The sequence below is a fragment of the Sceloporus undulatus genome, chromosome 6 (assembly GCF_019175285.1).
Source record: "Sceloporus undulatus isolate JIND9_A2432 ecotype Alabama chromosome 6, SceUnd_v1.1, whole genome shotgun sequence".
NCBI classification, from domain to species: domain Eukaryota; kingdom Metazoa; phylum Chordata; class Lepidosauria; order Squamata; family Phrynosomatidae; genus Sceloporus; species Sceloporus undulatus.
In genome coordinates this window covers 167,558,723-167,574,263 of record NC_056527.1, presented here as the reverse complement: position 1 = coordinate 167,574,263, position 15,541 = coordinate 167,558,723, and the positions used below count along the sequence as shown (strand labels likewise).

The following is a 15,541-nucleotide window of genomic DNA, read 5'->3' as shown; positions in this document are numbered from 1 at the left end:
CAGTGTGTTTTGGACCAATGATGACTCCTGGATTCCCCACAATGTGCATCTCAGGCTTAGCCTCTGGGTGGCAGCAGCCTCCATCCAGCCAAGGCTTAGGCAGAAAAGACAGTGTTTAGTCCAGAAATGCAACCCACTGGATGGAGGTTCTGCAAGACTGCAGCTCTCCTGGAGTCAAGAGTTTACAAGGAAGACGAGACACCGATTGATTTGTTGGTGTGTGGTTTTTGGGGCAAGTCACACTGTCTCAGCCTCAGAGGAAGTCCAAGACAGACTGAAGAAATCATGCCTAGGAAATAAAGATAAATTAAATAATTGAAAACTGGTTTGGATTTCTCTGCATTTATTAAAAAAAACAACAAATAAATATATACTTTTCCTCCTTTTCAAAAAACAAAATAAAATGGGGACTGGGAGAAATATTTTATATATATATAATTTTATATGTATAATTATTTATGATGAATATCCTGCTTTCTTTTTCTCACGGAACCTTATATATATATATATATATATATATGTATAAAATTTATATTTTATATTTGTATTTATTTCCTCACAGAATCTGACATATATATATAATATTTATATTTATGATGAATATCCTGCTTTCTTTTCCTCACAGAAGAATCTGACACACACACACACACATATATATATTAAAAAGTGACTCCTCTGCGCATGCGCAGTTAGGGCGCCTCGGGGGAGGATCCGTGAGTGACGCCGTCACGTGACTCTGGCTTGAGTCTCCTCCCTCCTTCCGCAGTCGTCCCGCCTCCTTGTTTAGAGAAGCCCCGCCCCCTTCCCCCTTTGTGACTTCTCGGCGTGCGCGTGCGCAGTGGCTCCCTCCCGTTCGTCCCCGCCCCCTGGGCTTTGAGAAGAACGCCGCCGCGAGACAGTTGGGACGGAAGGTACCATTCTGGGGGCGCGGAGAGGGGTGCCTTCGGATGCGGCTCTCTCTGCCTCTTGCCCCGCGGCTGAGGGAAACCTGGTAAGGGAGAAGGAGAGAGGGGAAGAGAGCCGTGGGCTGGGTTTCATGGAGGGGGCTTGCTAGGAGGGGATCGTGGGACCCCAAAACCTGGGTCGGGGGGACCCTAAAAGCGGAATGGAAGATGCCGGCGAAAGAGTGGGGTCCCCTGAGAAAGAGAGGCCCTCTCTTACTTCTGAGGCCTGATGCTGATAGTGCTGCTGCTCCTGGCCCTCCTCCCTCGAGAGCTCCACTTCCTGCTGCCCTTCACTGCCCTCATGCTCATCTTCCTCCTCCTCCTCCTCCTCGACCTCAATGAGTTGTGGGCCAAAGTGGTGCAGAGCTATGAGGAGGACTCTTGACATGCTCAGAGGCCACCTCGCCCTGGCAGGCTCAGGGATGGGGCTTCCCCCCCCTCCAGGTGCTTATGGATGGGCAGCCAAATAAGGTTTAAAGTTATCCACCCAAAATCATTGGGTATACTGTATATAGTTTTATATTAACATATATTATAACATTTTAAAATAAAATGTAAAAGTATCCACCAAAACTCATTGAATATATATATAATTTTATATTAAAATATATATTTTAATATACAATTATATATAAAATTAAAATTATCCACCAAAACTCATTTAAATATAATGTCAGATTCTATGAGGAAAAGAAAGCAGGATATTCATCATAAATAAATATTATATATATATATATATATACATATACATACTGTATATATAGTCTCTATATAATATGTATTTATATTATATATATATAGAATATAAACAGTATGTATTATATTTAATATTATGTATAAATATATACACACACACATATAGTAAGTGTATGTGTGTGTGTGTGTGTATATATATATATATATGTAATATTATATATGTATATATTTGTATAAATGACCTGAAGGCACCAGATCCCATCTGATCTTGTAAACGAAGCGGGGCCAGCCCTGGTTAGTAATTGGATGGGAGACTGCCAATGGATACCATGTAGTTCAGAGGAAGGGATTGGCAGAACCACCTCCGAGTGAGTATCCCTTGCCTAAGAAAACCCTATAAGGTTCATGGGGTCCCCATAAGTCAAGAGGCATGACTTGAAGGCGAATGCACAGACAGGTTGGCCTTTGTGAATCCAGGTGTAATTCTTCCTTCCACCAAATTGCCAAGAAGGGGACGTGATGGAAAGGAGTTTGGGGCTTGTTCCTTTTTGGTACTGATTCAGCTCACTGTCATAATTCTGTACTGAGCAAAGCGTCCCACTATTCTCAAACATCTCAGAAGTATTTCTCCTGAAGCATCTCAGAGGTATTTCCTCTTTCAGGTTTCTTCCTTTGAGTAGGAGCATGGAATGTGTGCGTAAATGAATCACAAATCCTTTGGATTTACATTAGTTCAGAATTATAATGAACCTATAAACAGAAAGCTGGAGTAAAGGAAGCCTAAGCAGTTGTTCGGGAGAGTTGGAGATATCCCTTTAACACAAGGTGCCGAAAAACCCATATTTAGTTGTAAGAACAAACCTCCACAGGTTTTTGTTTCCATTCATATTTAGGTAATGACAGGATTTATGACCAAAGCTGGGGCTGCGGAGACAAGGCAGGGAGACACGATCCTTGAAATAACATTTCTCTTAGTATTTTTCAGCTTCCATTTGAGCATAGCTAGCTTTACTTCTGGCGATGTTTGCACTCTCCTTGGTGCTTTTAATTGAGATACTGGCTGACTTCCCAAATAGATATGGCCTCGGTCCTACAAATCATCCAACATAATGCTGTTTGTCTCGTGTCAACAAAAGTCTCTAATTTCAGGGAGCGACGAAGCAGCTGCGGTTTGTATGGTGTGCGTCTCCAAAAGTTAAGGTTGTTTTCAGGATTAGCAAGTCACACCTGGCAAAAAGGGGGAACGGTGACTATCATTACTGCAGAGAAAAGAAACAACATTTGAAATTGGCTTCCTTTGGTTCTGTAAGTGGAAGCTTCCTCTTTCTTTTTAGGGTTGGAGGCCCCAAGGTTTTGAGCTAGGTATTTGTTTGCCATAAATTGTGCATGCATGAATGTGTGTCTGCACACATATGTACGCAAACTGAGCAAACGTATGTGCCTTCACGTTGCCTATGGATTTATGGTAACTCCGTGAGTGTCACTGGGTTTTCTTAGGCAAGGAATACTCAGAGATGGTTTTGCCAGTTTCTTCTTCTTGAAATAGAGCCTCCAGTGCCTGGTATTTGTTGCTGATTTCCTTCCAAGTCCTAACCAGGGCTGGCCCTGCTGAGCTTCCAAGATTAGATAGGATCTGGTGCCTTTAGGGTATTTAGGGAGACTCCATGCCAAATATCCCTGACGGTGTTTTCTCACAGGCAGGCTTTGCATCCAGAGAGACATCTCTGGCCTTCTTTTGTGGACTCTGGCCTAAATCTGGCTACCAGTCATAACTCAGAACAGACTTGTGGGATCGGTTTAAGTTTAGGAAGGCAATTTCTCTCCTTTAACGTTTGGCAGAAGCCAACATTTTTGCCCTTCCAGGCTAGAAGTGTCAGGGCAATGGTGTGTATGCATGAGATGGAAGTATGTGTTTGTATGTCCCTTGAAATTGTCAAATCTAAAGCGACCCCATGAATGTCTAGGGTTTTCTTAGGCGAGGAATACTCAGAGGTGGTTCTACCAGTTCCGTCCTCTGAAGTATAACCTACTGTAGCTGGTGTTTGTCGGAGGTCTCCCATCCATGGCAGGGCTGACCCTGCTTAGCTTCCAGGTTCAGATGGGATATTGTGCTTTTAGGGTATTTAGGCCCTATGCACAGACATATTCACTCATATTTTCGGTTTATTCAGCCAGATGTATGTCCGGAAAGTTCTGTATCTCATATAATGAGCATCTATGATTGGTTGATGGGCTGCTTTTCCATGTTGGAAAAGAATAATGTGGGAAGAACAGTTTGCTCAGAAGCTGTTGTGGAGTCGCACTGTGTTGCTTGATTTACAGAGTCTGGAGAGGTAGTTCTAAACAAAGGTTAACTTGGAAAGAAGCATTAAAAGGACCTGGGGCTATGAGAAGGTCACAGCTTTGGAGACTTTCAAAAGACTGCCTTTTCTGTGTTAAATAAGCTCTTATAATCCTAGGCAGTTCTGATGTTTCAAGTGGGGTGTTTTGGGTTCATTCTCAGGAACCCAAGCTCTGCTGCAGCTTTGCTCAGGTGGAATTGTACAAGATTCACGGCTCCGTTTCTCATGTAAAGTCTAATGTACACGTTGCTGAGTTCATGCGCAGATTTTGCTCTGTTGTTTCACTGATTTTGCTCTGTGCCAGGCATTGACAAGTAACCATAACCAAAGTGTGCTCCATTGCCTGTCTAGGCAAGCACAGTTGTTCTTCCTTCCACCTTGTACTTTCAGGATAGACTGCCTGTTTTAAAATCGCTCCCTCTTTTAAACTTTCATTTTAGTTTGCTTTCTTCAACCTCTTGCCTGCATTTCTTGATGATTTCTTACTGAGCAGAAGTAACACAGTTATTAAGAGAATAATAGTCAGCTGACAGGAACCGAAAGCACCTTTATCTCAAAGGAATCTCTTGTGCGTATATGAATGCTTCTGTGTTTTTTACCTTAAACATGTGCTCTTTGTCTAAAACATCTCCCCTGTGTTTCAGGTTTTCCTTACTGTGGGCTCATTACCATCATGGGAGAGATTAAAATCTCTCCAGACTATAACTGGTTCAGAAGTACAGTTCCTCTTAAAAAGGTAGGTTCAACCTTAATTTCTCCTCAAACCCATAACTCTGGTTTAGGCATATATGCCGGGAAGCTTCTGGTTGTGCTTACTTTGCAGCTGAATGGCTGTCTGTCCTCCTTTATTTTGCAGAGGATGGTCCTCTCTTTGAAGGTAGGAGAATCATGTCATGCAGAGGTTTTAAGGATATTAAAAAGTCCTCTTTCTAAAGTGTATTGTTTACTTCCTTCTTACGATCGAAAGCAGGCTGTTTGGCTCTCTTCTCCAATCCTGACACCTATAAATATCGTCATGGCGTGATCATGAGTCTCCCACAAAGGCTTTATAGATACTGGTGTGGAAATAGCAGCTGTAGGCCTTTCTCAGCATATACTGGAAGCAGCTTGGTGTAGCTTCATCCCAGCTGATGGGAGTCCTATGGCTCCCATTAAAAGCATGAGGCTCATTTACAATTCAGCAACCCAGTATTGCGTTTTGTTTTGAGCAATGTTGCCTTTCAGCACATTCTGATACCCACAGAAAAAGAAAAGAGGGTGGCGTAAAAGGCAGGCGTGGACTTGTCTTTCATTTGGAGCACGAATACAATAAACTGCAGGGCAGTTGCTTCTTCAAGCTGAAAAAAGGCCTTTACTAATGTGTTGTCCATATTTGTTGTTGTTTTCCCTCTTCTTAATGGACATGCTTTATTGTTAGTTTGTGATCATTCACAAGGTTTTCTTGGCAAGGGTTGTTCACAGGGGGTTTGCCATGGCCTCCCTCTGAGACAGAGAGTGCCACTTGCTCAGAGCCAGAGTTTCCATGGCAGAGCAGGGATTTGAACCCTTGTCCTCATCCACATACTACACTATTTCTGGCTGGTGTGTTTGTAATTGTTTCAAATCTATTTCCAGTTGAATTATGTATTAACTTTTGTGTGATGTATACTTGTATCTGTATCTGTTTTGAGGTTTGTAAATAGCCTTGAGTCTCAGGTTTGGGGAGGAGGAGGTGGGAAATGAATAAATGAATGGAGGGGAGTGGAATGACTCTTCCCTTTCTGATATGTTCCTCATTTACCAGAATTGCAACAGTAGAAATCATTCCTCCTCACCTGAATGACTACAGCAGCCATGCGGAAAGCACGGGGCCAACTTTCTCTTGCAAAAGAGTTCACTGTGGTGGCAGAGTTGGCATTCGCTGGCCACATTTGAGCCATGTGGCTGCTGTCTTGCATATGCACCATGTTTTGTTTTTGGAGGGGGGCTTGCTTCTAACAAACCCCTTTGCTGCACTCCTGCTTCTGATATTGGTCAGTGGACAAAGAGAAGCCAAAGTAAATAGTGTGTTTGGGGGTTGCAAAAGGGGAGCGTGTGTATTTATGGAGGGCAGATTACTCACATTGGTGTGCGGGAATACATTTTTTTTCATTTGCCCATAATTTCAAGATGCATCAGGGAGCATATTAGTGGCAGTTACCCTGGATACTTAATTTTGTGTAAAATTTCCTCCATTGGCACTTTAAAAAGCATCTGGTCTTCATGGGAGAAGCTTGGGAATCCATAAAACATTTTCTTCCTGGGCCCCATGTGCCATTTCCCACCTCTCCCATCTGTTCAGTCGCTGCTTGTTTGTTTCCAGCTCCAGCCACAACAGGATTACTTGACCAGTAAACTGTTTTCTCTGAATCTGGGTTGAATATTTGAGGCGTGTGAAGGAAGAAAAGTGTTACTGCATTCAGCGTCCCCTTCATAGTCTGGCTGTGCCTAAGTAGAAGCTTCATGCGTCTGATGTTTCAATTAAATTTAAGCTGCTGCCTTCTAGTCAGGAGGCTTTTTGCTATGCTAAATCCCCACCCTGTGATTTCTGTTTAAGAGGCATACTTTTTAATTGGCCATCTAGTTGCAAAAAAAATCCCCTAGCAATCCCGTGACGCTCTTTCGTAAGCACAAGAGTATTTGTTTTACTGGGCTCAAGTTCTGGTGTGTGTGTGTGTGTTTTTGACTTTTAAAAATCGTTAACTCTTTAGATAATTCCTAACCCATGGACTGAAGCCACAAGCTGTGCAGGTTTCTATTAAACCTGTCTGTCAGTGTTAAAGTTGCATTGGTACATAACCACAAACACAATTGTGGGATTTTTAGAGGACGCCTGTAGGGCAAATTTAGTGAAAAAAGCAAGCTGATTATGTATGAAAGAGAGAGTGCCCCTCTTTTTAAGGAACTGTGTTTTAAGGAACTGTAAGGGTTTCCTGAGCCAGGCATTTATTCTTAGACTTCTAAATAGTTTCCTTGGTATGTGTTTCCCCCCCAAAGCTGTGAAATGCAAAGAAATGCCTGGTGGGAGTGGGAAGGAGGCCTTCCAATGTGAGAGTCTCAATAGGTAGTATCTTAAGGGCACCTTTCAGACGCTGCTGGTGGTGACAACATCTTGCAAATGCATTGGCTAAACTGTGTGGTTCACAGTATTATCACAAAGATACCTTACAAAGAATATTTTTTTCATAGGCTGGGCCTTGCAAAACGTATGGATATCTTCTAACTATTCTGTTTGTGGTACAGACCACACTGAATCATTGAGCCATCTTCCTCACATGCGGATGTGAATGGAAGTGTGTCTACAGAAAGCAACGTATAAGTTGCTTTATACTGAAGTCAGACCATTGGTTCCTCTGTCTCGCTGTCATTGTTGACGACTGGCAGCATCTCTCCAGGGTTTCAGGCAGGAATTTTGTTCTTTTGGAGATGCCAGAGATTTAACCTGGAACATTGGGAACACCATTAAGCATCAGTGTATCTGGGAAATAATTTTGCATCATGTAAGGTGGTGAGCTTTAACCTTGGCAAGTGAGTAGACATTCACTTGACCATGTGAAAAGTATAGACAAAAAAAATCAAAGTGAGATTTTGTCGTGTCCGTTCAAGTAAACTCTGATCTATGGCATTCCTATCCTAGGGGTTTTCTCAGAGGATATTTGCCATTGCCTCCCTCTGAGGATAAGAAAGAGTATGACATACCAAAATCACCCAGGAAATTTCTGCGGCTGAGCAGGGATATAAACCATGGTCTCTGAGTCCTAGTCCAACGCTCAAATAGTTACACCATGGTGGATCTCAAGTGTCTTGTTGTTATGTACCTTCAAGTTGACTCTCATCTTTGATGACTTAGGGTTTATCTGTCAGGATTTATTCACCGCAGGTTTGCCATTGCCGTGACTTAAAAAGTTTGAAAGAGCAGAAGTTGATGTCCCTTGATTTCAAACTGAGGCCAGTGCTTCTGGTTAGCAGACCGACCTCAGCAGAAGATTCTCATTCTGTTAATGCATCTGAAAGCTGGAATGGAGACTGGCCAGTGCTGGATTCCTGCCCCATAGCCCTGCTGAGAGCCCTCCCTTCTGCCTTTGGGTAAACTACAAGTTTTTCTAGCAGCATGTGATCTTTCACATGCTTTGTCAAATGCAGCTCTTGCTGTGAACTAAAGATGCCTAGCTAACATTGCAATGGATTTGTGAGGTGCTTTCCTTTTAAATGTCAACAGAAGCGTAAAACTACGGAAGCAGAGGAAGCACCAAGTCATTGCCATGGCTTCCAGCTACAAAAGTTCAGCAAATTTTATACTGAGTGAATAAATTCAGCCTTTTTTTTTAATGTGCAGAATATGGGGGTAATATATAACCATTGAAATTAATTGAACCTTTGTCCCTGACCTAAGGGCTGCCCATTACTTTACTTCAGAATTCGGTATATGAAGTTTGGGGACTGAATCTGTAAATTAATTTTTGCTGGATGGGGGATTCTGGGAGCTGTAATCTAAGAGTAGAATTTCTAACCTCTGAGTAATGTAGATTTCTCTTCAATATTCATTTAATATTCCTCTCTTGAAAATTATGTTCCCATTTTATTTGAATTTTTTTCAGAATGAAAGTCTTTCAGGCTTAGTTTGGGCCAAAATCCTTTCTGCATTCAGTTAGGAAGAGGATTTATTAGACTTGGGTTTACTGCTGAGTGTGCAGACACACAGCTGTCTTAATGGAAGCATTCAGGTGTCTGAAGTGACTGTACTCAGAGTCTACATATAGGAATCACTTGTTTTCTTACTGAGTGACTTGTTATCCGCCTACAGGTTCTAGAAAGGGAAATTGGCCTCAGATTTCTGTCCACTGAACCATGAAAAGCCAGCCTCCCAAGTTTGCTTTCAGTCTCATGATTTGGTGATGAGGACTATTGGCAGCATAGAAAAAGTCTGATTTGTTTGTTTGCTATTTATCTCTGTCTTTTCTAAATCAGTTTTGTTCCAGAGTAGAATGCCTTGATGCTCACATGGTTTGATGTCCATACGCCCCTTTCTTTTCCAGGGAAGAGGAATTTGTGAGGCTTAAATTGATTACATTAACTGTTTGGGTGACGCATAACCATTTTGGAAACGCAGTGTACTTTGATCAACAGCAACACACCGGCTGGAGGGATGTAGTAACACCGGAGTTGCTATAGTGGGGAAGATGTTTCCTTAAATACTTTTGAAGCCAATGAAACATTGCAAGATACAATCATTTCATCTCCTGCTTTGCAAGACAGGTTCTTAAGAAGTGTTGTGTGTGCTATTTGAGGCTTACCTTGCATTGGCATGCTAGATATGTGGCTTTAGTTATAGAGAAGGCTTTAGATTGGAAAGCAGTCCATTATATTTCACAGCTTCACACAGCCAACTGACATGAGTGCAGGGAGGAGTGAATATTAGAAGTTACAAGCTGACTTCCGCTTTACTTTCCATGTGTTTAATATTCTAGATCCATATGTGATTTATTATGTGTTATATATTTTTATTGCACCCATTGATTTTGAATGCAAATAACCTATGATCTGAACATTAATAAAAGACTGGTATACCTTTTGTAAGGTTCTACAGCAGTGATGGTGAACCTTTTAGAGGCCGAGTGCCCAAACTGCAACCCAAAAGCCACTTATTTATTGCAGAGTGCCATGTTCCTCTGGCTTTCTAGAAACAAACTCTGGCAAACTCTATTCTGGGGCGATGGCACATGTGCCCACAGAGAGGGCTCTGAGTGCCACCTCTGGCACACGTGCCATAGGTTCACCATCACTGTTCTACAGTCTTCTGAAGAACACAAATGTATCTTACCTGGTGCAAGAAAAAGGCCTGCATGGAAAGGACTACACTTCAGAACCACCCAGTGAGAGTTCTTTCCTTGAACATCCAAGGCCTGGGGAGGTTTGTTTTGGACAGCAACTCCCATAGTTCAGAGCCAGGGGATTCTGGAAATTGTAATCCAAAAATAACTTCTGAGTTTTGGACAGCAGTGTCCTCTGTGCTTTAATAAAATTTGCTCTGAGACAAGAGTGCAGCATAGATTTGATTCACGTGGAGTATAATGGGGAAAGAGGACTTTTTATAGTATTTACAGAGATACTCCTATGTCTGTTAAAAGTAGCTATTGCTAAAGAGCTTCTACTTTATCTTTCTTTGAATTTTACAGATTATTGTAGACGATGACGACAGTAAAGTCTGGTCACTGTACGACGCAGGACCCCGGAATATCCGATGCCCCCTCATATTCCTCCCACCGGTCAGCGGAACGGCAGATGTGTTCTTCCAGCAGATTTTGGCCTTGTCTGGATGGGGTTACAGAGTCATTGCTGTGAGTCTCTTTGGCAAGGTCCAGCATGTCTCAGCCTTTGAAGAAATGCCAGGCCAAAACGAACATTTGGCTTTTTGTATGTTCTTAAAGCCCTGCGAAACAAGCTGCATTTCTGCCTAGGGCCTCTTGTGCAGGCTGCATGTAGTATTTTCTAGTGTGTCTACTATACCTATATGTGTTTTTGCTTGGAAGAGTAATGCTAAGGTTTGCTGTATCTTTGGGGGGAGGTTTTATTTAGTGGGGAATCATTCTTCTGCAGCAGAAAGGGAAACCTCTTGTGCCATCCCTAACACTTTGTGGCAATTAAGGATACAAATATGGGTGCTTGTGACCTTTATAAAAATATGAAGTACAGTGGGTTATCTTTGTCTTCAAACTCCCTTCCAGAGTACATTGGGATGCTCTTTTTGAATGGGAACAGGTTTTGCGCTGTATTTAACATTCTTGCTGCCTTTTAACTATTTTAGGCACAAGTTGCCACTAATTAAACACTGAAATACATACTTAGTTAGAGATTAGATGAAAGTATTTAACAATAATAGGATTTCTGGTGAGCTTGGACTATACCATGCGACAACTTTGCAGAAACCAGCAGGGTTTTCCCTATTTAAGGTACAAAGGCTTCTTTGCTTCAAAATCACCAGTGGGTTTTCAAATTAATACAAAGTTTGGAGAAATAATAATAATAATAATAATAATAATAATAATAATAATAATTGGCTATACCTCCTAGAATCTCCTAAATATGGCTAGTAACCATGGAGCCTGGGGGATTCTGGAAGGTATATCCCAAAAGTGTAACGTTTCCATCCTCTGAGTTAGTAGAGATTCTTGAAAGTGCAAGGAACTAAAATGACATATTCAGACTTCTGTCCTTTCCCATTTTTAACCCTCCTTTTCAATTACTTTTAGCTGCAGTATCCGGTGTACTGGGAGATTTTTGAGTTCTGCGATGGATTCAGAAAACTATTAGACCATCTACAGCTGGATAAAGTTAGTGCCCTGAGATTGACAAATAGCCTGTTCTTACAATAAAATGTTAGGTAAAAAGCCTAGAGTTTATTAAGCATAACATTAATTGCCCCAACGAAGGGGAAATCTTTCCTGTTACATTTTCCCCTTTTAGACTAATTTTGTTGCTGTTTTTGAGACCACTTCAAAGAAGGAATTTACTCTTGTTTTTAACTAGACTTTGTCTCTTCTTTGGTGCAGCAGGTGTCTTGACAAAATATTTGTGTTTAAAATGGTTTAACTGTGACTTGCGTCAACTGTGTGTTAAAGATTTTTCTGAGTTTATTGAGAGAATTCATATATTTGAAGTCTTCAAGAATGTTTATACACTCAAAATAAATGCATTCTTGCCAAAGAGAATTTGCTTTACTTCAGTGGAGACCATTGTATTTCACTGTTGGCAACAAAGTCAGACAGTGAAGGAGGAAATCAATTTATATAGGAGTATTCCTTTACACATGCCTTATGTTATAGTGGTATTGGATTGTTTCCAGATATTATCTGCCAGGAGTTCTTAGATTGGTCTTTCCCAAGCTGGCACCTTCCATATATGAGGGAATGGTATCCCCAAAATCTCCGAAACCAACTGGTTGGTGAAGGGAAAAATCAGAGATTGACCATAAGACCAAAGTAAAGGAAAAGTATTCTGACGTTGCAGAGATATGAAGCTTTTAGTGATTGGAAGGAAAAGCAAATTAAACATTATCCCAGAGCATTGACTAACTGGCACTTTCTACTAATAACAATGAGAATCTGACATGTAAGGACAAGGTTCAACATAAATAGTTTTTACTTGGTGCTCACTTGATAATTTCCCATTAATGACTCCTGTTTTGTGATTGTCTAATATATATCTGGTCTTCTCCTGTGACTGGCTATATGCTGCTTGATGTCACTGTGTAAATTTTCCAAAACTGCTATAAGTAGTAAGGTTTATGTTTGCTGTAGTGCAGATTTATTGCAGATATCTGGACTGGCTCTGGCTTGTTAAATAAAGTGCTGTCTTCAATTCACTAATGTTGTGATTCTTGAACCCCAATTAGGGCAGGTTTTCCCTTCATTGGTGGATTATGAGAGTGGCACTCCACATTTGGAAGGTGCCACCTTGGGAAGGCTGCACAAGGCAGTCTTGGGCTTGATCTCCATCTGAAATGTGGTCATAATTGTGGCTTAGCTGTCATGTAATATGGAAAGTGAAATGTGATGATAAGGAGGAATATTGTAAAAGAACAGTGCTAGATATTAGGAATATTCTTCTAAGGCATCTTTACTTTGTTAACATTAGGTTCACCTCTTTGGTGCTTCTTTGGGGGGATTCCTTGCTCAGAAATTTGCAGAATACACCCATAAATCTCCCAGAGTCCAGTCACTGGTTCTCTGCAATGCTTTCAGTGATACCTCCATTTTCAACCAGACATGGACTGCAAACAGGTGAGATAAAAGCCAAAACAAATTAGTTTGGGCTTTTTTATTTTTCAAAGAAAGTAAAGTTAGATGAACACAAATCATTTCTTGTATGTTGTTTTTGAGCCTTGTATTAGAAAAATCCTGTTTGATCTTTACAAAGCTGTGTTTTCTTAATTAAGAACTTCTCTGCTTACAATTAGATTTGAGAATCCATCAGTATTGTATTCCTTGCTTTTTAAGAACAAAGAACAAAACCTTCCACAATCTTATTAATGCAACAAGTTTAAGAAGTAACATTGCTTTTAACATTGTCAGAATGTGTGCAAGCATTTAACATAAACAGTGCTTTGTGCATTATGTTTGGCCTGACTATTCCTGCCTTTTCCTGGGAAAAAGACCAACACTACCATTAGTTGCCTTTCTTTTCAGCTTTTGGCTGCTGCCTGCCTTTATGCTAAAGAAAATTGTACTTGGAAACTTTGCATCTGGTCCTGTGGACCCTGAAATGGCTGACGGAATTGATTTCATGGTGGATAGGGTAAGAATTTGCAAATGTTAATATGTAATGGTGTCATCTGGTTCTTTAAATGTGTAATCGTGTCAGCCTTTTCAGTTGACAAGCAAGGCAAAAGCATTTTAAGAAGTTAAGCTTACTGTATGTTTGGTCTCAAACCAAACCAAATCCATAATCTTCTGACATTTTTATTCATTTTGAATTCTTGAAAGCTGGAAAGCCTGGGCCAAAGTGAACTTGCTTCAAGACTCACCCTCAATTGTCAAAATTCCTATGTGGAACCTCATAAAATCAGAGACATCCCTGTCACTATCATGGATGTAAGTAATTTCTTATTTAGCCCTTGCACTATGTGTACTGGTTGTGTGAAAGATAATCCCATTGCACTGACACACATCTAACCACCAAGTTTTAGATAGCACCTTCATTCCTCACCGTTAGCTGTGGAGTGATTCAGTATGTGTTTAAAAGTATTTTACTAACTTACTGTGTGATGGGGTGGGGAGATCTGGCAGCACCTTTATATGTTTCAGCATAAGATTTTGGGGACTCCAGTCCATTTCTTGCATGGAGTGAAGCCTGAGGAAGAAAACCCTAACAATGCCTGTGTGCAAGGACCCCATATTCTAGTATCACACTGAGATGCATAGTCAAGCTTCTGAAAAGACTTCACAGCAGATCATGTTATTGATTGCAGAATATGGTTGTTAGCACAACTGACTGACTGACTTGACTGTCTTCTAGGTCTTTGACCAGAGTGCTCTTTCCACCGAAGCCAAGGAAGAGATGTATAAGCTGTATCCCAATGCCAGGAGAGCCCATCTCAAGACAGGGGGCAATTTCCCTTATCTCTGCAGAAGTGCGGAAGTAAATCTCTATATCCAAGTAAGGCTACCTGTGGTTTTGTTCACAGTTATTTACCAGCTGAGCAGAGCAGGGTGGTATTCTTTAAAACAAACGAACAAACCAAAAACCCTCACTCTGCTGTGCTGTAAGAGAGAGACATGTTACATGAAAAATGAGTAGGAAGACTTTCTATGAATGGCTTGCTAGAAAGGTTTTATTTAAGCATATAGCTTCTCCCATCTGCCCAAGTAATGGGTAACAGATTTTCTGGCACCTCTAAATCTTGCTAAGAAAACCCCATGATAGGATTGCTAGAAGTCAGAAACAACCAAGCCACACAACCACAGCCTAGTTACCTTCATTTTCAATGACTGGGAGTCAGTTGAGGTAACTTGGTAAAGGTGAACCACTTTGATACAATACCCATGGCAGAGACGAAGCTGCAGGTGAGAATGGTTCCGTGGTACTGGTCCCACCCCCCAGTTAAATACTTGTTTTGATCATGTTACGGATTTGTTACTGGAAGAAGTACTATTTATGCCCATTCGTCTCTCCCCAGATTCACTTACTTCAGTTCCATGGTACCAGATATGCTGCAATTGATCCTTCCATGGTCAGTGCCGAAGAACTTGAAGTCCAGAAAGCCAATTTCCAAGTTAGCACTGAGCAGGAGCCGGAGCAGTTGTAGTTCTTGGACTTGCTAGTCTCACATCATTGGAGGAAGGGATCTTTAGCCCTTTGGGGGGCACAGTCCTTCCTTACAATCACATCTTTCCAACCTGCCTTTTCTCTACAACTAAACTGGTTAGAACCGCATCCTTCAACTAAGCTGGACTGATTTTCATGAAATGGAATACAGCGATAAGCAGTTGTTCACATCACACTCTAAAACGATAAGAGGTTAAGGATGCACTTTTGGAAGACTCATTTAAAACAATCTAAGAAAACTTTTGCTACCAAAGCCTTCACTATTGTGTTCTTAAGGAAAATAATCTTTTTTAATATATACATATATGTATGTGTGCGTGTATATAGTCAGGCAGAGAGAGGCTGCGTGTGTGTGTATATCATGAGCAAACTGTATGCCTGGAAGTTGGTTTATAATTTGAATATTTAGTTTTTAAAACTATGTTGAAGTGCCAATGTGGGTATTACTTTTCTTTATTTACTGTTGCTACTTACTGACTTCATTTGCTATCAGAGCATTTTCTTTTTGTAAAACTGCCTTGCTGTCTAAATAAACTTTTGGAATAAAATTTCAGCTGAGGAAAAAAAGTATTTTTTGCTCCCAACAACAAACCTGTATGTGGTGACAGCCCTGTTTTCATAGCTACATACAGTTGGCCCTGTAGTTTTGATACGAAGGGCCAGCTTCCACTTGTTAGTCCTAATTGGTTCAATGAAAATTTAGGTAGTCAATGCCTA

At 41.0% G+C, this 15,541-nt stretch overlaps 1 protein-coding gene across 4 annotated transcripts; it reads left to right on the top strand.

The window, feature by feature from the left end:
• The first annotated feature begins 837 nt into the window (after positions 1-837).
• Positions 838-15,391, top strand: SPG21 (SPG21 abhydrolase domain containing, maspardin). Of its 4 annotated transcripts, none has more exons than XM_042476445.1 (9): positions 838-991; positions 4,627-4,718; positions 10,177-10,338; positions 11,251-11,331; positions 12,635-12,780; positions 13,186-13,294; positions 13,483-13,590; positions 14,015-14,155; positions 14,676-15,391. In XM_042476445.1, exons 2-9 carry the CDS (start codon positions 4,656-4,658, stop codon positions 14,802-14,804), a joined length of 939 nt encoding a protein of 312 aa, XP_042332379.1. In that variant the 5' UTR covers positions 838-991; positions 4,627-4,655; the 3' UTR covers positions 14,805-15,391. The 4 variants fall into 4 exon arrangements, with proteins under 4 accessions (XP_042332379.1, XP_042332381.1, XP_042332378.1 ...); XM_042476447.1 differs by having other exon boundaries at positions 893-911; XM_042476444.1 differs by lacking the exon at positions 838-991 and adding an exon at positions 1,366-1,388.
• Positions 15,392-15,541: the final 150 nt, after the last annotated feature.